At 45.8% G+C, this 22,271-nt stretch overlaps 2 protein-coding genes across 5 annotated transcripts in view; one reads left to right on the top strand and one right to left on the bottom strand.

Annotated features, from left to right (window-relative positions):
- LOC147010340 (cilia- and flagella-associated protein 57-like) overlaps positions 1-2,552 on the bottom strand; it is a 66,764-nt gene extending 64,212 nt beyond the window's left edge. Inside the window, exon 1 of the mRNA XM_085858974.1 lies at positions 2,368-2,552. Coding sequence (XP_085715100.1) covers positions 2,368-2,542 — 175 coding nt within the window. The 5' untranslated portion in view covers positions 2,543-2,552. The remainder of the gene's footprint in view (positions 1-2,367) is intronic.
- The window catches only part of LOC147010338 (transient receptor potential cation channel subfamily M member 2-like), a 232,812-nt gene continuing 212,105 nt past the window's right edge, over positions 1,565-22,271 (top strand). Inside the window, exons 1-2 of one of the 4 annotated variants that reach the window (XM_085858999.1) lie at positions 1,565-1,711; positions 11,311-11,448. In XM_085858999.1, the coding sequence (XP_085715125.1) occupies positions 11,446-11,448 (3 nt within the window). In that variant the 5' untranslated portion in view covers positions 1,565-1,711; positions 11,311-11,445. The remainder of the gene's footprint in view (positions 1,712-11,310; positions 11,449-22,271) is intronic. The other 3 variants (XM_085858995.1, XM_085858998.1, XM_085858997.1) reach the window with 3 other exon arrangements.

The raw sequence follows: 22,271 nt of genomic DNA, 5'->3' as shown, positions 1-22,271 counted from the left end.
AAGTTGTCTATGGTGTAAATGCTGTCCAGCATATGATGACTGGAAACTCAGTGCAAAGAGATTTCCATGGACATTTGCTGGTGGACAGATGTCTCAATCACCTGGTTGTGTCGGATCTGCTGGAGGATAACCCACAGTTCGAGTCATTGGTGGACCATGTGGGAGAAACGTACTCATCCTTGGTGGCGAAAGAAACGACTTTGGAGAGTGCTGTAGCATTGGATATGTTGATCCAAATCAAAGAAAAGATTGATACAAATAAGGCAGAACTTAGTTTATCCATAGCTGACTGGTTCTTGACCTTGTGCTTTCAGAGAATGCTGCAGATTGCCCGAGCAGTGATCAAAGCGGATCACACAGGATCTTGAATGATGCACTTGCGCGCAGTGTCGGACTGCCTACCAATATTTGCCGCCGCTGGGCACTACAACTATCTGAAATCTGCATATTTCTACGTCCAAGAAATGTGCCAACTCGAGACCAGACATCCTGATGTATATGTCAAATTTTCCAGGGGTTTCCATGTGATCTGCTGCAGCAACGAGTTCTGGGTCGGCCTTAGCTCTGACCTTGTCATCGAGCAGACATTGATGCGGTCCTTGAAGAATAGTGGAGGCTTGACTCATGGAAGTGGAATGACCGAAGAAATGCGTGTGGACCATGTAAACACCCATCACATCTGAGTACAACAACAACAACGCCATGCAGGAATTCAATGACCTTTCCTACACGACCAGCGAGAAACACCGAGAATCAACATAAGCAAGGATGAAACAAGATCACTCTGACCTGGAAAGGTTGAAGGAAAAACTTTCCACTTGCACGCCATTTTCTCCAGGCCCATCTCTGAGAAACATCGTTACTGGTATTGTCGCCAAAGAGGATGTGAATGTGCATGCGTTTGAGACCGTTGGGAGCGAGATCGTTGAAAAAAATGGTTGGAAAACCCGTCTATGGGATCTCATTCAAACGGAAAGACCGGGCAAAAACCCTTGCAGACCAAAAATACTTGTCTGGGATGAATAACGAAGGAGTTAGGGTATTGTAAGGATTTGGTGGCCATCTTGGCCGCCATCTTGAAAATTAGACCTTTCCAGTGGTCACGTTGCTTGGTAACCCATCGGGTGCTCTCGCATCCATGTTCGTGACGCTCGGTGCGAGGCACGGCCTGCGAGGCGAGGCACTTGTTGCGGGTGTGGTGCAGTGCGCTGGGCGTTTTCCACACGAAGGAGGGCTGGGACTCTCGTGGCTTTTCGCGTGAAATGGCGGGGCGGGGCTTCATTGAAACTTCACTCAGAATACGAATGGTGTGGAAATTTCGTCAAGTGACGTCATGCACCCGCCCCATCGGCTTGCGGACCAATGGGAGGGGGAGAAGGCTTGTGGGAGGTGGAAAAGAAAGCAGATCTGAGGAAGAAGCAGAAAGCTTGTGTGAACAGGGACGGAGTGAGGAAGGAAGGAAGGAAGGAAGAAAGGAAGGAAGGAATAAGGAAGGAACGTAAAGGAAAGAAGGAATAAGGAAGGAAAGAAAGGCTCATGAGGGAAGGAACAAAAACGTGTGAGGGAAAAGAAAGGAAAGTTTCACGAGCAGTTTGTGTCGAGCTTCTGTGGAAAAAGAACACTCCTTCCATGACCTTCATCCTGTCATCCTGCCCTCTCGATCCTGTCACGAGGAGGGTGAACGGCGGCACCTCATCGACGGGGGCCTGAGGTAGAAGAATCTGAGGCCGAGGAGGGCAAGTCGCACATCGAGCTCGTATATCTGAGTGAATGATCGCCAAGTCTTTTGTTTAAGTAAAATTGAAGAAAAGTATGTGTTCGGGTTAAATCTGCTCTGACGTGCCTTTTTGCTTTCTTGCTTATGAATAATTGCTTTTTAAATGATTACTTGCTTGTGTGTTTGTAATGAGTAATTGTTTGTTGTTATTTCCAATCTGTCTCGGTTGTCTTTTCCTTTTATTGGTCCGATGCAGTGCACGAGTGAGGTTCGATGGGACGTTCGATCCCATTAATTTGCTTTGTCAGTCGGCACTCACTCACTGTAACACTCGGTAGTAATGTGAGTGTGTGCTGAAGGATTTACCTCAATTAGCCGTCCATCCACAGGCAAAGTATCACGCAAAGTAGTGAAACCCTGCCCGGATTGGCCGTGCCAATCGGCGTTCATGGTTGCTTAGCAACCTGCCTGTGCATGGAGTTTATCTGTGCCCGGCAGCCTCAAAACTGGGCGTTCGGGAGGGACCCAAGTGCTTCTACTCGTGGCATCCCTCGAACCCCAGGTGTGTGTGTGTGTGTGTGTGTGTGTGTGTGTGTGTGTGTGTGTGTGTGTGTGTGTGTGTGTACATACATACATAAACAAACACCCACCAGCAGAGGCTACCCGTTGCTTCGCTGAAACACCAATTAGTCGTCCTCTTTGCCAAAGAGAAGGAAAGAAAGACAAATCTATCCTTGCAAAGAGTGCTTTTACGCTGATTCCCCACTCCCCGTCCCCATCCTCATGTCCATCTCCACCTCCACCTCCCCTATGTCCTCCGTTCATCCTGATGTCTCTTCCCGCAAGAAATGTCACACAATGACAGGCTTTAACAGCCCCCTCCAGTTTCTTTTTTTTTGCGGGGGGCGGGGGGGAAACTGGTGGTGGGAGTAGGGGGATGCTGGAGAAGGGGGGGGGAGAACAAATTTACTTGTGTGAAGAGTGCTTTAACCTCAGCATTGCCCAGGTAAAAATGGAAATTGTAATACCGTCTTTCACCACCACTAGGTGGCGCGACACGGTACAAATTTAAAGAGAATTTACACTCGCCCCTGCACACCCCCACATGAGGCCACGTACAAAGTTGTATTTGGACCCAGAGTTTGAAATTTGTATCTTAAAAGATGTGGATGTGCATCTGGAATAGAGAGAGACAGAGACAGACTCAATTGTGTGTGTGTGTGTGTGTGTGTGTGTGTGTGTGTGTGTGTGTGTGTGTGTGTGTGTGTGTGTGTGTGTGTGTGTGTGTGTGTGTGTGTATATATATATATATATATATACATACATCTCGATACGAAAGTGTCGGTGTGTGTTTGTGTGTTTCCTCCATAACTTCAAAACCATGAAAATTTGGATGCATACGAAGAAAACTCCAAGGAAGTGCAAGAGTGAATATTGGGTGTTTGGGTTAATTAAAACACCCCTTTTGAAGATAATTAATGGCCTTATTATATTGTATCCTTCATCAGGTGATCCTCAGCCACCTCACCCTCTGGGGTCTGAAGCCACCATGTTTTTTGGCCTGCGCAACCATGCTTTGATTTAGAACAGGCTGCAACGATTTCTTGACGATAAAGGGTTTTTTCCCCACTTTGCTCACTCATTTTCAAATGCCTGTTCATCATAACTATGAAACGCTGTGCACACCACTTTTGTAAGTGCTGTAGTTTTCAAATTAGTTTGGAGCCATTTCATGCATTATTAAACAGCCTTTTTACAGCCATTTTTCCCTGCTGAGCAGGGGTTAGCTTTTTGCGGGCTCCATGCAATCATGGTTCCCTTCCTGAGGCAATGTTTTATGGCCGGATGCCTTTCCTGACGCCAATGCTGTACACCTCTTACGACACACAGGGATATGGTACACCGATTTATAACCGGAGCATACACCCGGACCAGTACACTGGTACTCGTTTTGTCGACCTCAGAAGGATGACGGGCTGAGTCAACCCCCTGGTGTTAACTCGGTGGCCAACGGGGCTCGAAATCAGAACCCGAGGATCGCAAGTCAGCCACGCTGACCACAAGGCCAACACCAGGCTCATTTCATGCATTATATGACATGATTTTCCATGATCTACTCTCACGGACGAATTAACGTGCATCATTGAAATATTTTTTTCGCTTTTGAGGATCGGATATCATCCGGATTAAATAAATGTCGAAATCTTTTGTGAAATCTGATAATTTGAAGAAATAACGAGTCTGAAAACGAAGTCGATATACTTATTTACTTTAAGCAGGCAAAGCTATGCTCCCTCCTTCTCTATAGAAACACAAGAAAATGTGAAATTTACAAAGCATGAAACCTCCCTTTTTCTACTGTTTGGAGAATTATATTGATTGAACAAAAAAATTTAGCACCGTGCCAAAATTAACCAGCTTCATTCAGCTCTATTATTTCATGTATTCACTGCTGGACCTCATGCCTGGTCCCCAGATGGACTGCCTATCCATAGCGTCTGCCAAATCTGTGTATATTTTCGGAGGTTTTGCGAAGTGCTCTACAGTGAATCAAAGAAAATCTGGTGAAAATGTTTTTCAAAAAAGTTACAATGTTTGCGCGGACCCCAAATGGATGTACCATGTGACGCATGCACAGCCGAGCTGGTAAGATGATGGATCATCCGTAATGTTTCTTTCACGGGCGATTGAACTTTGTGATGTCTCCAGGGTTGTTCTGCATTAAGCTGCAACTCTTTTGTGGATCAAGTCATTAGTTGAACGAATTCATTTTATTTCATGAACTGCTGTGTTAACGGTGAAGACTGGCTTTAAAGTTAAAGGGATCCTATATGATATGTAGCGACAGCCTGGCCAACCGTTGCTTATCAACCATTCAATTGAAGTGCTTACATGAGTGCTTAAGCCACTTGCCGAATCCCTCAAAGTCGATAGCGGTCCTGCACTACATCCTTCTGAGCGAATCATTTACTCACTGTGGACGCTTTTGTCTGCCATGATCATTCCGAGCATGTGGTTCGTGCTCTGTCACCCTGAGGGTGTGGTTCGTGCTCCGTGGCCATGAGCGTGTGTTTCGTGCTCCGTCACCCCGAGCGTGTGTTTCGTGCTCCATCGCCCAGAGCGTGAGTTTCGTGCTCCGTCGCCCCGAGCGTGTGGTTCGTGCTCCGTCGCCCCGAGCGTGTGGTTCGTGCTCCGTCGCCCCGAGCGTGTGGTTCGTGCTCCGTCGCCCCGAGCGTGTGGTTCGTGCTCCGTCGCCCCGAGCGTGTGGTTCGTGCTCCGTCGCCCCGAGCGTGTGGTTCGTGCTCCGTGGCCATGAGCGTGTGTTTCGTGCTCCGTCGTCCCGAGCGTGTGTTTCGTGCTCCGTCACCCCGAGCGTGTGTTTCGTGCTCCATCGCCCAGAGCGTGTGTTTCGTGCTCCGTCGCCCCGAGCGTGTGGTTCGTGCTCCGTCGCCCCGAGCGTGTGGTTCGTGCTCCGTCGCCCCGAGCGTGTGGTTCGTGCTCCGTCGCCCCGAGCGTGTGGTTCGTGCTCCGTCGCCCCGAGCGTGTGGTTCGTGCTCCGTCGCCCCGAGCGTGTGGTTCGTGCTCCGTCGCCCCGAGCGTGTGGTTCGTGCTCCGTCGCCCCGAGCGTGTGGTTCGTGCTCCGTCGCCCCGAGCGTGTGGTTCGTGCTCCGTCGCCCCGAGCGTGTGGTTCGTGCTCCGTCGCCCCGAGCGTGTGGTTCGTGCTCCGTCGCCCCGAGCGTGTGGTTCGTGCTCCGTCGCCCCGAGCGTGTGGTTCGTGCTCCGTCGCCCCGAGCGTGTGGTTCGTGCTCCGTCGCCCCGAGCGTGTGGTTCGTGCTCCGTCGCCCCGAGCGTGTGGTTCGTGCTCCGTCGCCCCGAGCGTGTGGTTCGTGCTCCGTCGCCCCGAGCGTGTGGTTCGTGCTCCGTCGCCCCGAGCGTGTGGTTCGTGCTCCGTCGCCCCGAGCGTGTGGTTCGTGCTCCGTCGCCCCGAGCGTGTGGTTCGTGCTCCGTCGCCCCGAGCGTGTGGTTCGTGCCCCGTCGCCCCGAGCGTGTGGTTCGTGCCCCGTCGCCCCGAGCGTGTGGTTCGTGCCCCGTCGCCCCGAGCGTGTGGTTCGTGCCCCGTCGCCCCGAGCGTGTGGTTCGTGCCCCGTCGCCCCGAGCGTGTGGTTCGTGCCCCGTCGCCCCGAGCGTGTGGTTCGTGCCCCGTCGCCCCGAGCGTGTGGTTCGTGCCGCGTCGCCCCGAGCGTGTGGTTCGTGCCGCGTCGCCCCGAGCGTGTGGTTCGTGCCGCGTCGCCCCGAGCGTGTGGTTCGTGCCGCGTCGCCCCGAGCGTGTGGTTCGTGCCGCGTCGCCCCGAGCGTGTGGTTCGTGCCGCGTCGCCCCGAGCGTGTGGTTCGTGCTCCGTCGCCCCGAGCGTGTGGTTCGTGCCCCGTCGCCCCGAGCGTGTGGTTCGTGCTCCATCGCCCTGGCTCATGGTCTGGCTCATGGCTCATCCATTGGTCTGACTCATGGCCTACCTTGGACCCTGAGCTCAAATCTCATGTGGTTGTTGAATTAATATCAGGTGGGGTTGACTCTGCCTGTCATTCTTGTGAGGTCGGCAAAACGAGTGCCAGCTTGCTGGTATCTTGTGTCAGAGTGGCGACCCATCCAGGATTATACCCAATAGCCAAGGAGACTGCTTCGGCAGCAACAACGCTCTGCACAGAGTATGGTCCCAATCTTCTCCTCTTCCTTATTGCTGTGTTAATAAACGTCTAACTAATTGTTTCAATCTCTTGACAAGTTCAGTGCTATATTCATAAACGTCTGACGAGTTGTTTTTATCCACTGTTTAGTTTAGTGCTGTATTAGTAAATGTCTGACCAGTTGTTTTAATTTATTGATAAGTTCATTGCTGTGTTAATAAACGTCTGACTTGTTGTTTTAATCTCCTAACTCGTTCAGTGCTGAAATAGTAAACGTAGAATTTATTGTTTTAATCTCTTGACAAGTTCAGTGCTGTGTGTGGTTGCTTTCACAGTCCTAATTATTACCTCCTCAGGCGAAGGTAAAGGCCCTGTCACACCTTGACGATTTAGCCAGCTTATGTCGACGTATGAAAAATTTGTCTAAAATGCTGGCACACTTCGAATACGTTATGGGTAAGTTTTGTATACGTTAAGAGCACGCTGGTATACGTCGTAGTACACTGCTATACGTCGTAGTACGCTGGCATACGTCGTAGTATGCCGAGCTCGTCGACAAATTTTAACATGTTGAAAATTTTTCGACGTATGACTCACACGTTCCGCATACGCTGGCCATAAGTTGTCGGCACGTTTCGCGATCGTTGACACACGTCGGCACTCATTACTTGTAAGTTACTCATAAGTCGAAACTCGCCAAGTTGTTGTTGTGTTTTTTTTTTCTCTTCGGCATGACGGTGATGTTGACACTTCGATTTCTAGTGCGGTTATAATATAATTAATAGGCTACCGCTCAACGATTGAAATCATAACCGCACTAGAAATCAAAGTGTCAACATCACCGTCATGCTGAAAAAATATAAAACAAACAACAAAAAAACACACATGGAGTCTGGAACACTGACTGGTTCCTCCTGTGAACCCCATTTTTATATACCAATTCGCCTAAACGCTGCCAATACGCCATGATACGGTAGCTGTAAGTTAGAAACACGTTCAGTAAGTTCTGTGGTGTCCGGAAGACGTCAATCAAATACGTCTACATACGTAAATATGCGTTGGAGATACGTTACTCATAGGTTCAAAGCACGTCACTTAGAAATAAGTTACGGGTACGCTAAACATTACCTCGACGTGTTTCGACTTATGAGTAACTTACAAGTAACGTGTGTCAACGATCGCGTAACGTGCTTACAACTTATGGCCAACTTATGCCAGCATATGCGGAACGTGAGTCATACGCTGGCATACGTTGAAAAATTTTCAACATGCTGAAAATTTGTCTACATACTCGGCGTACTACGACGTATGCCAGCGTACTACGATGTATACCAGCGTGCTTCAGTATGCTCTTAACGTATACAAAACTTACCCATAACGTATTCGACGTGTGCCAGCGTTTTAGACAAATTTTTCAAATGTCGGCATACGCTGGCTAAAACGGCAAGGTGTGACAGTGGCTTGAATCGTCGAGCGGTAGCCTTTTAATAGGCTATGCCACGTGATCGTCGGCGATACGCTGCTGCGCTATGCATACGTTAGACTATCGTTGAGCATACGTTGTGAACGCCGACAACACGCTAAGCATTCGTTGGTATAAGTTATCTATAACTTATCGAAACGTTCTGTGTACATTACTAATACGTTATGCATACGTCCAACTCGTTATGAATACACCAAAAAACTGAAAAAAACATCAATAGTTCAGCGTACGCCAACGTTTTACATACATTTTGATACCTTGCCATATGCTGGCTAAAACGTCAAGGTGTGACAGAGCCTTGAAGGAGGTTATGCTTTCACCCCTGTCTGTCTGTTTGTCTGTCAATCGCCTACAGGGCACAATTAAACTGATCTTTACGAAACTTCACCACATGATAAAGTTTGTCATAAACTAGAAGCCGATTGTTTTGAGTTCAAAATGTCAACAGAGGGCAAAGGTCAACAACTTAGGTGAGATTTCTAAAATCCTCAATTCTCATCCAATTGACTAGAAATTTGAAAAGGATTTTAATATCAGCTTACTGAATTCAACCACCAATTATTATTGAGGTCAACCTCAGCCAAAAGGTCAACATAGGCCAAAGGTCAACAACTTAGGTGAGATTTCTAAAATCCTCAATTTTCATCCGATTGACTTGAAATTTGAAGAGGATTTATATTTTAGGTCACGGACTTCAACGAGCCAATTATTTTTGAGGGCAACATCGACAAAAAGGTCAACAAAGGCCAGATTTCTAAAATCCTCAATTTTAATCCAATTAACTTGAAATTTTAAGAGCATTTACACATCAGATCGCTGAATTTAACCACCTGTTATTGTTGAGATCAATATTGGCCAATAAGTCAACATAGGCCAAAGGTCAACAACTGAGGTGAGATTTCTAAAATCCTCAATTTTCATCCGATTGACTCGAAATTTGAGAAGGATTTTCAGATCAGCTTAGTAAATTCAAACACCAATTATTCTTGACGTCAATCTCAGCCAAACGGTCAGCATAGGCCAAAGGTCAACAACTTAGGTGAGATTTCTAAAATCCTCAATTTTCATCCAATTGATTTGAAATTTGAAGAGGATTTATATTTTAGGTCACGGACTTCAACTAGCCAATTATTTTTGAGGTCAACATCGACAAAAAGGTCAACATAGGCCATATTTCTAAAATCCTCAATTTTAATCCGATTAACTTGAAATTTTAAGAGTATTTGCACATCAGATCGCTGAATTCAACCACCTATTATTGTTGAGGTCAATATTGGCCAATAAGTCAACATAGGCCAAAGGTCAACAACTGAGGTGAGATTTCTTGAATCCTCAATTTTCATCCGAATGACTTTAAATTTGAAGAGGATTTGCATATCATGTCAATGAATTCAACCACCAATTATTTGTGAGGTCAAATTTGTTTGATGGATTATCCAAGTCTCATGTTCTGCACGACGTCTTCTTCTTGTTTGTTTGTCTGTTTGTCTGTGTGCAGGATATATCAAAAAGTTGGGACGGATCCGGATGAAATTTTGTGGACAGGTTCGGTATGTGACAAGGACGAACTGTTTAGATTTTGGTGAAGATCCGGATCCGACTACTTCAATGTTTTAAGAATTCAAGTGATTCTACACCTTTGAGAGATAGGGTTAAAAATGATATATAGCACGATATCTCAAAAAGTTGCGGACTGATTCGGACGAAACTTGGTGGGCTCGTTGGGTGTGTGACAAAGGAAATGTTTCAATTTTGGTGAAGATCTGAATCTGTCTCTGGATATGACAATTATTTAATTTTTCAAAGTGATTCTTCACCATTGGGACATCGGACCAAAAACGATATTGTACTGTGTGGCATGATATTTCAAACATGCAATGAGTCCGATATGTTCTCGTGGATCAGGCATTACGTGGCAGAGGTATGCGCTCTTCCGAGTGTCCTCGTTTTCTTCTGTAACTGTACCATAGAATAACTTCTTAGGAAAATTGCTTTTTTTAGCCATTCGTACAATGTGGAATGGAAACATCTCGTTTATCAAATAATTTGGTGTTAAATCTATTATTATTATTATTGATATTACTTTGTGATTCAAAAATTAACTGAAGTATTCATTCTAATTCTTGCTTTTTTTCTCTTATCTTCGACTTTCTACTCCCCTCTTTCATTATCTATCTCTCGAAGAAGTGAATTCTTGCAGATATTTTTCTGTGTGGTTCACTTGGCTCCAACTGGAAGGGTTTGAGGGTTGTGGACCAGCTGTCTGAAACCAGAATCCTATCAGGTTCCTTCTGATGACTCCATCTTTGCTCTTTACTTCTTCGGGTTCCTTTTTGGTGTCCTGTTTCACTTTGGTTTTCCTTTTTAAATTTAAGTTATTTTTCATACACAGCATATAATCATGAAGCTGATCAAATACAAGCCCATCATTAATTGATAGTAAATCATCAATGAATCTAAAGATGTTTCCATGCCTCTCACAGTTGTTAATTTATTCTTGTATATGTTCTGGACCCAATCAGACTCGAACATGTGCAGGATCAAAGAAAGGGACCGGATCTGAACCCATGGGTATCTCCACTATCCGTTGGAGTATCTTGTTGACAAACGAAAAGAAACTGTTTCTTTAAGTTTATTTTTGCTGAAGGTGGGCCGAGATGGGCACTCCCGCTAGGGGAGAGGGGGCGGGGAGGGGGCGGAGAGGAGGTGTGGGGGAGGGGGCGGGGAGGGGTGTGAGGGGAGGGGCGGGGAGAGGTGTGAGGGGGGCGGGGATGGGGGTGAGAGGGGGTGGGGAGGGGTGTGAGGGCGGGGATGGGGGTGAGAGGGGGTGGGGAGGGGTGTGAAGGGCGGGGAGGGGTGTGAGGGGGCGGGGAGGGTGTGCAGGGGGGGTGCGGAGAGGGCAGGATGGCCGACGCTATTAAATGTATGTAACGTGTGTGCTTCTGTCTGGGTGTGCTTGATGGCATTGTGTAGGAGGTTATAGCCAATGCGCACACACACACACACACACACACACACACACACACACACACACACACACACACACACACACACACACACACACACACACACACACACACACACACACACACACACACACACAGTGAGTATTCTTTCTGCAACAGGTTGGACACTGATCTGAACATGTGTCTGTGTGTATGAACACGAAAACCAAACTCTCTGATTGGAAAGTAAATAAGCTGGTTATCCACCCTTTATCGGTGTATTAAAATACCCTCGTTTCAGTTTTCCTTTCACCTCCATGAAGTCCTGCAAGTGTTCTGTTTCCTTTGGGTATACACGCGTTACTACAGCAACGATATAAACAGATAGGCCAACCGAGCGTACCTTTTGCCTTGCTCATTCAGTTCCCTCTGATGTACTTTGGATCCACCTTTTTACATGACCACGTGTGTTGTTTTTCAAGAAAATCCTCGTACGAGCTCTGTGTTCGACTCCGGACTGAGTCCGAGCTGAGCCGGCAATGTGACCACGTGATCTTCTGTACGTGATGGCCAAGCGAACAGGAGTACGTCACGCGTGTCCTCCACAATAAATCTGAATGGTGAGTGAGTGGTTCACGTCTAACCTGGTCCTGATGGGGCTAAGCTTTGCTGATTAGTGTGTCATGATACTGGGATCCAATGTCGGTGTAAAGTGGTGCTGAGCTGTGCTGTATGTATAGTACACACCATGGTGCACGGTGTTGAGATGTTTTCGGTACACACGATGTTTTTGGAATGTGCTGGGAACACACCATGGTGTCAAGATGTGCTCGGAGGGCACAGCGCAAAATTGTTTTGGGATATGCTAGGAGAACACCGAGGCACAATTGATGGCATTATGTAGGAGGTGATAGCCAACAACAAAGGCCCTCTTTATGGACCTCAAGGTAAGATCTACAGTTAAGGACTTTGCGTATCTTTTGTACATCAGGGTGTTTGCAGAATGGTTCTGAAAGGACTTGGAACGCAAGAGCCATTCCAAGTGAATCATCATTCAATCCAATGTTGGTTATGATTGGTTGGGTGATTGAACTTTACCTTTTCAGACAGATCAATACCCTGTGGAAGAGGCAGCCATTTAAAGCCAAAACACACCCTATGCTTTGGTATGGCAAAGACCGACTTGTGGGAGTCGTACAATATTTTTCATCTGTAAACACCCTTTGCTCACCTCTATTAATTACGTACGAGCAGAACCGACCCTTCGCTTCGATGAAGGACCAATTTGTTGTCCTCTTTGCCAAAAATTGCGATATTGTTCACTTTGGCATCACTTTGCATCCTCAAAACAGCCTCTGAGGCTGCGGCCACACAGCCCATGTTACTTCCCATTTATCCAATGCATTGAGTGCTTTAACTCCTCACCCCCACCCCATCCTCATATCCCAGTCACCCCACCACCCCCCCCCCCACATCTTGTGCCGCTTCCGCCACTCCTACCCCATTCGTCCTGATGTCTCTTCCCGCTCAAAATGTGTCACATACGATGACAGGCTTTGACAGGCCCCTCCATTGATTTGGGAGGAGGGGGGGGAGAGGAGTTGGGGGAAGAAGTGCGACAATATATGCAAAAAAAAAACAAAAGTGAAGGAGGATAAATTTACCCGTGCAAAGAAAGTGCTTTAACCTCAGCATTGCCCAGGTAAAAAAAGGCCATTGTAATACTCAATGCCACCACCACCAGGTGGTGCTACATGGTATGAATATACATAGAGAATGTACACCATCCCACCCCCTTGTACCTCGAGTTTGGAATTTGTATCTTAGAAGATGTATCACAGAGAGAGAGAGAGAGAGACAGACAGACAGACCAGATATATTATATATATATATATATATATATATATATATATATATATATATATATATATATATATATATATATATATATATATATATATATATATATATATATATATATATATATATATATTTACGTGTACATATATTATTTATATATATATATATATATATATATATATATATATATATATATATATATATTTACGTGTACATATATTATTTATATATATATATATATATATATATATATATATATATATATATATATTTACGTGTACATATATTATTTATATATATATATATATATATATATATATATATATATATATATATTTACGTGTACATATATTATTTATATATATATATATATATATATATTTACGTGTACATATATTATATATATATATATATATATATATATATATATATATATATATATATATATATACCGGGCGTAGTGGCGTGCGCCTGTAATCCGGCGACTCGGAGGTTTGGGTTGGAGGGGACAATGTTCATTTTGGGGACAATGGGGACAATGTTCATTTTGCTGAATGGGAAGGCCTCCATGACATAGTAACAATGAGGGGAAAGACATCACAGATACTGAGATATTATTTCAACACCCAAGCAAAGGACGAAGAATCACGAAAACAGGAGATCATTGAAACAGTGGCGCGACTCATGAAAAGTGATATCAAGTCCAATGTGCCGTTCCTTTCAAATCAGTATCCAAGTGCAAAATCGCTCAAGCTTCTGCCCTTTCGTTTCTCCCTGACACTCTGCGGACATTGTTGAATGGTCTTTTCATGGGTAAGGAGACAAGACGAAAGGTTGCAGGAATAGGACACGCAATTGTCCAGGCAGTGCGACCACGTGCTGTTGTAGCTCCCTTACAAGTTGGCCTTGCAGTGCAGGCACATCATTTGTATCGGTCACAATTCCTCATGGATACCCTTCATGAAATGGGATTTAGTTCTTCTTTTATAGAAGTCATGAGTTTTGAAAAGAACGCAGTGGACTCAGTTGCTCCAGATATGTTAGCGGATGATATTGATTTGCTGGACATGGCACTTCTTTTCGCCGGGGACAATGTTGACCACAATACCCTTACTATCGACGGCAGTGGGACCTTCCACGGAATGGGGATCATAGAAGCACTCACCCCAGGGCGAAAGAAGGATCATGTCATTCCAAGGAGAAACATTACCAACCTTCATTTTTCAGTGCAAAGTAAAATTCCAATCATCCAACATCGCTTCACAAAACATGTGCGCCAAATCATCGTGTTCGAACAACTCCCGACATTGGTCAACTATGAAAGAACAATTGATGTACTGTGGGAGCTCTCACTAAACTTCAAACAGGAAACCCCGAGGTGGCAGGGAATGATGCATATCATTCATCAAGGATTAGAACACCCAGGCCAATCATCAATTGTGTTCTTTCCTCTGATTGATTTGTACTCTGGGGACAAGACATGCATTCTGTCCATGCTTGATTAGGGAACATAACGTAAGTTGTCTATGGTGTAAATGCCGTCAAGCATATGATGACTGGAAAATCAGTGCAAAGAGCTTTCTGTGGACATTTGCTGGTGGACAGATGTCTCAATCACCTGGTTGTGTCGGATCTGCTGGACGATAACCCACAGTTTGAGTCATTGGTGGACCTTGCGGGAGAAACGTACTCATCCTTGGTGGCGAAAGAAACGACTTTGGAGAATGCTGTAGCTTCGGATATGTTGATCTAAATCAAAGAAAAGATTGATACAAAGAAGGCAGAACTTAGTTTATCCAGAGCTGACTGGTTCTTGACATTGTGCTATCAGAGAATGGTGCAGATTGCCCGAGCGGTGATCAAAGCGGATCGCACAGGATCTTGAATGTTGCAGCTGCGCGCAGTGTCGGATTGCCTGCCAATATTTACCGCCGCTGGGCACTACAACCATCTGAAATCTGCATATTTCTACGTCCAAGAAATGTGCCAACTCGAGACCAGACATCCTGATGTATATGTCAAATTTTCCTGGGGTTTCCATGTGATCTGCTGCAGCAACCAGTTCTGGGCAGGCCTTAGCTCTGACCTTGTCATCGAGCAGACATTGATGTGGTCCTTGAAGAATAGTGGAGGCTTGACTCATGGAAGTGGAATGATCGAAGAAATGCGTGCGTTGTGGACCATGTAAACACCCATCACATCTGAGTACAACAACGCCATGCAGGAATTCAATGACCTTTCCTACACGACCAGCGAGAAACACCGAGAATCAACAGAAGCAAGGATGAAACAAGATCACTCTGACCTGCAAAAGATCAAGGAAAAACTTTCCACTTGCACGTCATTTTCTCCAGACCCATCTCTGAGAAACATCGTTACTGGTATAGTCGCCAAAGAGGATGTGAATGTGCATGAGCTTGAGACCGTTGGGAGTGAGATCGTTGAAAAAAATGGTTGGAAAACCCGTTTATGGGATCTCATTCAAACGGAAAGACCGGGAAAAAACCCTTGCAGACCAAAACTACTTGTCTTGGATGAATAACGAAGGAGTTAGGGTATTGTAAGGATTTGGCGGCCATCTTCGACGCCATCTTGAAATTAGACCTTTCCAGTGGTCACGTTGCTTGGTAACCCATCGGGTGCTCTCGCATGCATGTTCGTGACGCTCGGTGCTCGGCACGGCCTGCGAGGCGAGGCACTTGTTGCGGGTGTGGTGCAGTGCGACTGGGTGTTTTCGGGTTATGTGTTCGGGTTAAATCTGCTCTTACGTGCCTTTTTGCTTTCTTGCTTAAGAATTATTGCTTTTTACATGATTGCTTGCTTGTGTTTTTGTAATGAGTAATTGTTTATTGTTATTTCCAATCTGTCTCGGTTGTCTTTTCCTTTTATTGATCCGATGCAGTGCACGAGTAAGATTAGATGGGACGTCCGATCCCATTAATTTACTTTGTCAGTCGGCACTCACTCACTGTAACACTCGGTAGTAATGTGAGTGTGTGCTGTATGAGACTCTGTTCTCCGGCCCGGCATGGAGAGTCAGCAGAAGAGGATTCACCAAAATGCAGCTTTATTGAAGGGCCACACGCCAGCCAGCGGAGGTGATGTCAGTAGCTCAACCAGCACAGTAGAAAGCAACCAAAACCACACTGAGTCTTACATTCAAAAACTCTCCCTTATATACAATCTATCTCTAATTCCAATCTATCTCTGGTTATACTTTAACCCTTGTTGGTGTGTCAAGATCTCCAAATGTGTACTGAGATCTGAGCTTAGAGTTTTTGCTTCCCTCCCCCAAGGGAGGGTGGAACAATCAAAGAACTTATCTTAGGGCCCAGCAATTATCTTAGACAATCCCTCTCCCCTGCCCAGGCTTCTTATCACTGTGGAGTGTTTGAAGGACAAACAAAAAACCCCTATTAAGTTCACAAAGATGGTAAGAGTAAACAAGAGCCCAGGAGTGGAATGCTTGAGAAAACCAAGATAAAGTTTCGCTTTACTTGAGAAAGGACATGTCTCGGTTTGTTATCACTAAAATAACACAGCCAGTGCCTTGAGAGGGAATCTGGTGGACGGACTGACTCACTGGTAAACAGTGCCACTAACACGATGGAGAGTTTTTAAGATGCATTACAGAGTATATAAAAATGGGTTCGAATCCCTACATCTAACTCATATATATATATATATATATATATATATATATATATATATATATATATATATATATATATATATATATATATATATATGTATTAATTATGGATCGGATGTGACCATAAAATAGCACTCCTCACAGTCCCTCCTTGGTCACATTTGACCATACTTCGCCATTTCCAAAGCTCACCGAATAGGTGGGCCTTCATTTGACGGCTGAGTTGACCATCCCGAGGCTCCGCTCCCCCAGACGATATTTGCAAATGCCGTGAACAGCCAATGACAACCTCCAAATGAGAAGTCCCCGACTACTGGTGGCCCAGGTTAGTATCTGTCCTTCTCACTGCCACATGCCTCACATCAAATTGTATTCAATTTCCCTTATTCAGAGTATTGTGTAGGTAGTGTCACAAAACACCAACTGCAACAATATTATTTAGGTAATTCTACAAAACACCAATTGCAACAATATTATTTAGGTAATTCTACAAAACACTAATTGCAACAATATTATTGAGGTAATTCTACAAAACACTAATTGCAACAATATTATTTACAATATGCAAATGTAATAATGGGTGAGCAGCACTGTGAACACTCAAAATGTGGTGTAAGCTCCTTTCTCATCTTGCGCTAGAAGACAAAAGAGGCCCATGAGATGCATATTTACATATAAGGGTCATATAAGTATTTTCCCATACATGCCTTCACTATCTGTTATTGCCCACTTTCCCTGATTATGCACATGCTAGTCAAAACACTGCCACATCTATCATAAACCTCCAGTAGCATTTTACTTGTAGATTTCCCTTCTTTCTCTTTACAACTTCCTGTATCCTCGTATGTAATGAGATGCATGAGTCCATGGTTGGCTTACCTTTTCCCTTGAAAATTCTTTGAGTAACCAGTAATACCTGGAAGAGTTTTCCCCAGGGCGTCCCTCCACCAGAACACCTTGTTGTCCCTTCAGATGGTGGGGGTCGGGTCTGGATGTGGCCAATCACAGAGGTGTCCTGGGTATCTTCCTCCATGAGTTCGCTGTTAATTATTATGATTACCTGGGTGAGGGGTGAGGCTTCACAGCATTTCTTTAAACAGATGGAAATGAGAATCTTAATCAGAAATACTCCAAAAATCACCACCACGATGATTAGAAGTGCTGACCCTATCAAGCGCAGCAACCAACCTCCCCAGTCCTGGAATATGGATCTCCACCATTCATAACCCTCCTCGCGATCCATTCGGTCGCTCATCAGGGCGTTTGCAACTTTTTTTAGTCAGGCCACCGCACGGTAAGTTATGTTCGTTTGGATCCGGAATCTAGACGCAACATTCTCCTTCAATCATCCCGCACACCCCCTTAGCTCCACCAAAAGCATACCTAAAGCGACTATTCTGCATTACCATGGTATGCATTGATACTAACACACCTGATAATTCCGTATAATAGGCCATGGAGACATTAGCTACATATTCTAACGCCAGCTCAAGTTTATCTATTCTAACGCTATTCATAGTCGTGCCGGCCTGTGGCATGAAAAACCCAATGGCCTTCTTCCACCACCTTCCCTTTAGAGGTCCTAGGCGCTCTGGTATACCGGCCCATCCCTTTGGGTCAAAAGGTTGTGAGGCGCTGCGCTGGTGCCACGGAAGTGGGGAGGTTTGGTGAAAAGTGGTCTTTATTCTGCCATCCGGAAATACTGAGGCTAAATAACAACTCCCTCCCCATCCTTCTGGTAAGTAGGAGTAAGCTTTGTCCCCACACACCAGGGAGATGCCTTTTGGCGGGATTATCCCGTTGTTGTGGTGAAGCGCTGGCGTTATAGTGAACGTCACCTGTTCCCTGGCATGGCGATTCGGATTCGAGATTGTTATAGTTTGCTCATGCAGAGTCGGCACGGGAAGGGAAAACTCGCACATGGACTGTCCCATGGGGTGAACTCCTTTTCCCGTAAAACACACCGTCCCTATGGTGTCCTTCACCCAGAGGGGAGATGGGACCTGGCTCGTATCAGCCCCTGTATTCTTGGGTGCAAAAACCCGTCATGTGTAGTTGCTGTCTGCTATACCTACCAGGCCCCCCACCGGGTTGCTGAGATGTTCAAAGACAGTCAATGGTAAAACTACTAAGTGGAGGCCAGTCGTGGACCCCTTCGGAGGTTCCATACAAACCCAACAGTCACTCCGATTTTGGATATTGGCTATCTCGGTGGCGAAAGCCACATAGGTGGTTTCACTGGTGCAAGTCTCCTAGGTGAGAACACCTCAAAGAACATCTTATCTTTTTCAGGGAGGTTCCTGTTTTCCCATATGACTTCACAACTATACTCCAAAAGGGTTCTGTTAGGGGCCCATGGAACTCAGGAAATTAGAGATGCGTGCTTACCCCATTTGAATCCTACTTGTTCAAAGTGCCCCCGCCCGTTTTTGTTTCGCTTTTTTTCTTTGCCAGGCCACTCGAGTCTCCTCTGACACTTCGTCGGTAGGTTTGATCATTTCATAAGACCATGCAATTGAGGTGACTTCCTCGTTCCGTTCCACCAGATCATAAGTTCCGGTGGTTAGGATGCAGGGCAGTTCAATGAGCTGTTGTGGCTGGATGGCCACCAGCCCTCTTTTGCTGTGGATGAGCCATGAAAAAGGCTTGTCATGTGCTGATGTAAACAACTTTATACTGTCCAGTTCTATATTATGTGTTTTCCCAAATGCTGCATATTTACAAGTATTTGATACACTGCCGATTTTGCAGTTTTTCCCACTTACAAAGCATGTAGAGGTCTGTAATTTTTTTTATCATAGGTACACTTCAACTGTGAAAGACGGAATCTAAAATAAAAATCTTGAAAATCACATTGTATGATTTTAAAATAAATAATTTGCATTTTATTGCATGAAATAAGTATTTGATACATCAGACAAACAGAATTTAATATTTGGTACAGAAACCTTTGTTTGCAATTACAGAGATCAGACCTTTCCTGTAGTTCTTAACCAGGTTTTGCACAGACTGCAGCAGGGATTTTGGCCCACTCCTGCATTCAGATCTTCTCCAGATCCTTCAGGTTTCGGGGCTGTCGCTGGGTAACACAGACTTTCAGCTCCTTCCAAAGATTTTCCATTGGGTTCAGCTTTGTAGACTGGCGAGGCCACTCCAGGACCTTGAGATGCTTCTAACGGAGCCACTCCTTTGTTGCCCTGGCTGTGTGTTTCGGGTCGTTGTCATGCTGGAAGACCCAGCCACACCCCATCGAAAATGCTCTTGTTGAGGGAAGGAGGTGGTTGGCCAAGATCTCGTGATACATGGCCCCATCCATCCTCCCCTCAATACGGTGCAGTCGTCCTGTCCCCTTTCCAGAAAAGCATCCCCAAATAATGATGTTTCCACCTCCATGCTTCACGGTTGGGGTGGTGTTCTTGGGGTTGTACTCATTCTTCTTCTTCCTCCAAACACGGCGAGTGGAGTTTAAACCAAAAAGCTCTATTTTGGTCTCATCAGACCACATGACCTTCTCCCATTCCTCCTCTGGATCATCCAGATGGTCATTGGCAAACTTCAGACAAGCCTGGACATGCGCTGGCTTGAGCAGAGGGACCTTGCGTGCGCTGCAGGATTTTAATCCATGATGGCGTAGTGTGTTACTGATGGTTAATTTTGATACTGTGGTCCCAGCTCTCTTCAGGTCATTGACCAGGTCCTGCCGTGTCGTTCTTGGCTGATCCCTCACCTTTCTCATGATCATTCAGGCTCCACGAGGTGAGATCTTGCATGGAGCCCCAGACCGAGGGAGATTGACTGTTATCTTGAACTTCTTTCATTTTCTAATAATTGCGCCAACTGTTGTTGCCTTCTCACCAAGCTGCTTGCCTATTGTCCTGTCGCCCATCCCAGCCTTGTGCAAGTCTACAATTTTGTCCCTGATGTCCTTCGACAGCTCTCAGGTCTTGCCCATTGTGGAGAGGTTGGAGTTTGATTGATTGAATGTGGACAGCTGTCTTTTATGCAGACAACGAGTTCAAACAGGTGCAGTTAATACAGGTAATGAGTGGAGAATGGGGGGGCTTCTTAAAGACAAAACTAACAGGTCTGTGAGAGCTGGAATTCTTACTGGTTGGAAGGTGATCAAATACTTATTTCATGCAATAAAATGCAAATTAATTATTTTTAAAATCATACAATGTGATTTTCAGGATTTTTGTTTTAGATTCCGTCTTTCACAGTTGAAGTGTACCGATGATAAAAATTACAGACCTCTACCTGCTTTGTAAGTGGGAAAACCAGCAAAATCGGCAGTGTATCAGATACTTGTTCTCCCCACTGTATCTTCTTCCGTGTATGTTTCCGAAAGGGAAACGCTGCATATATGTCTTCTTCCGTTCTTTCTCCAGCCGCTTCCCTCCTATGTCGTTCCTGGGTTGCTACTAGTTCCTTTCCCTTCCCTCCTTTACCGCGGAGGTGTGTATGGTGTCTTTGGCCTGAGTTTGTTAGTTTGTTGCCTTGTGACAGGCCCCAGCTGCAAAGGAGTAATGTCAGCGCTAGGAGACGCATGTTGGATCGTCCGGGGTTCTGCTGATGGCCCCGGTGTTCCAGGGTCTTTGTTCTCTGGTCCTCCCGGTTCCACGTTCGGCAGGGTGTCTGATTCCTCCTGCGGTGGGCCTCTCACCACTCCATCTCTTTGTCTTGCCGGGCCGGCTCCTTCCTGGTTTGGTGGCGGTGTAGGGTATCCCTGATGAGTTATATCTTCCCACTCGTCGTTGTCCTCACTATCCTGGTGAGACACTGAATCGGGCACTGTCGGATCCTCTTTTGGGGCTATTTCCTCCGGCTTGTCGCTATCTTCTCCCAGGTCACTTTGTCTAGGCTCGTTGTACCCTGGGGCTTCTGTGGGCTCCCGGGGCGGGTTCTCCAGTCCTGGGTCTCCTTCCGCTGCCGCTGGTGTGATGTTGGTGGGAACGTGCAGTGGCTGCCTGTGGTATGGTATCAATTCCTCCCACTCGTCGTCCTCTTCACTATTTCTGAAGAAAACTGACTCTGCAACGGGAGGGTCGACTTCTCCTGGGGAATAAACTTCTTCCAAATTCTGGGTGTCTCTCGCCGCTTCGTGTGCTATTTTACAGTGCGAGTGGTGTATCCATGCACTCTTACCTCCCACTTTGACGGCGGAGGGCGTTGTCAATAGTACAGTTTTAAGGTCCTGTCCACTTTGGTTGTAGGGCGTTTTTCTGCAGGAACTCTTTCACCCAATATACTTTGACTCTTTCTACTGCTCCTGCCGACTGAGGATGGTACGGGCAGTGTAGTTTCTGTTTAATGCCCAAACCCTTAGCTACATTCACCATTACCTTTGCCGTGAAAGACCCTCCTTGATCCGATGACAATTGTGCTGGAATCCCAAATCGCGGAATTACTTCCTGTAAAAGCAGCCTGGCCACTGTTTCGGCTTCCTGGTTGGTGATGGCGAAAGCCTCCACCCATTTTAAGAACATATCTACAATTACCAACACATATTTATGGTGTTTGTATGCCGGCATTTTTACAAAATCCATCTGTAAGTGCTGAAACGGTCCAGACGGTGGCGGGTGTGCTCCCCATTTCTTGGCGGCATGCTTTCTGTTATGTTTACCACAGGTCGCACAATTGCTTACTATCTCTGCCGCTGCTTTCGTCACACCCGGGGCATTCCAGGTTTGACGAATAATTTCCGACACCCCCTTAGCAGCCATATGTCCCTGTGCATGGGCAGTTAATACTAGCCATGGTAGCAATTTCTGAGGCACGAAAGGTCGACCCTGTTCATCCACCCACACTCCCTGTGTATTTTGTTGGGCACCCTCCTTTACCCTCCATGATCCCTGTCCTTCCTTCGGTGCGGAGGCTTGCAAATCCTTGAGTTGTTCCTGTGTTCGGGGAACGTCCACCATTTGTTCCACG

The sequence above is a fragment of the Eptatretus burgeri genome, chromosome 16 (genome assembly GCF_056783735.1).
Source record: "Eptatretus burgeri isolate ZD-2024b chromosome 16, Ebu_testis_v1, whole genome shotgun sequence".
Taxonomy (NCBI): Eukaryota; Metazoa; Chordata; class Myxini; order Myxiniformes; family Myxinidae; genus Eptatretus; species Eptatretus burgeri.
Note: the sequence above shows the minus strand (reverse complement) of the source record. Positions and strands in the feature narration are given on the sequence as shown.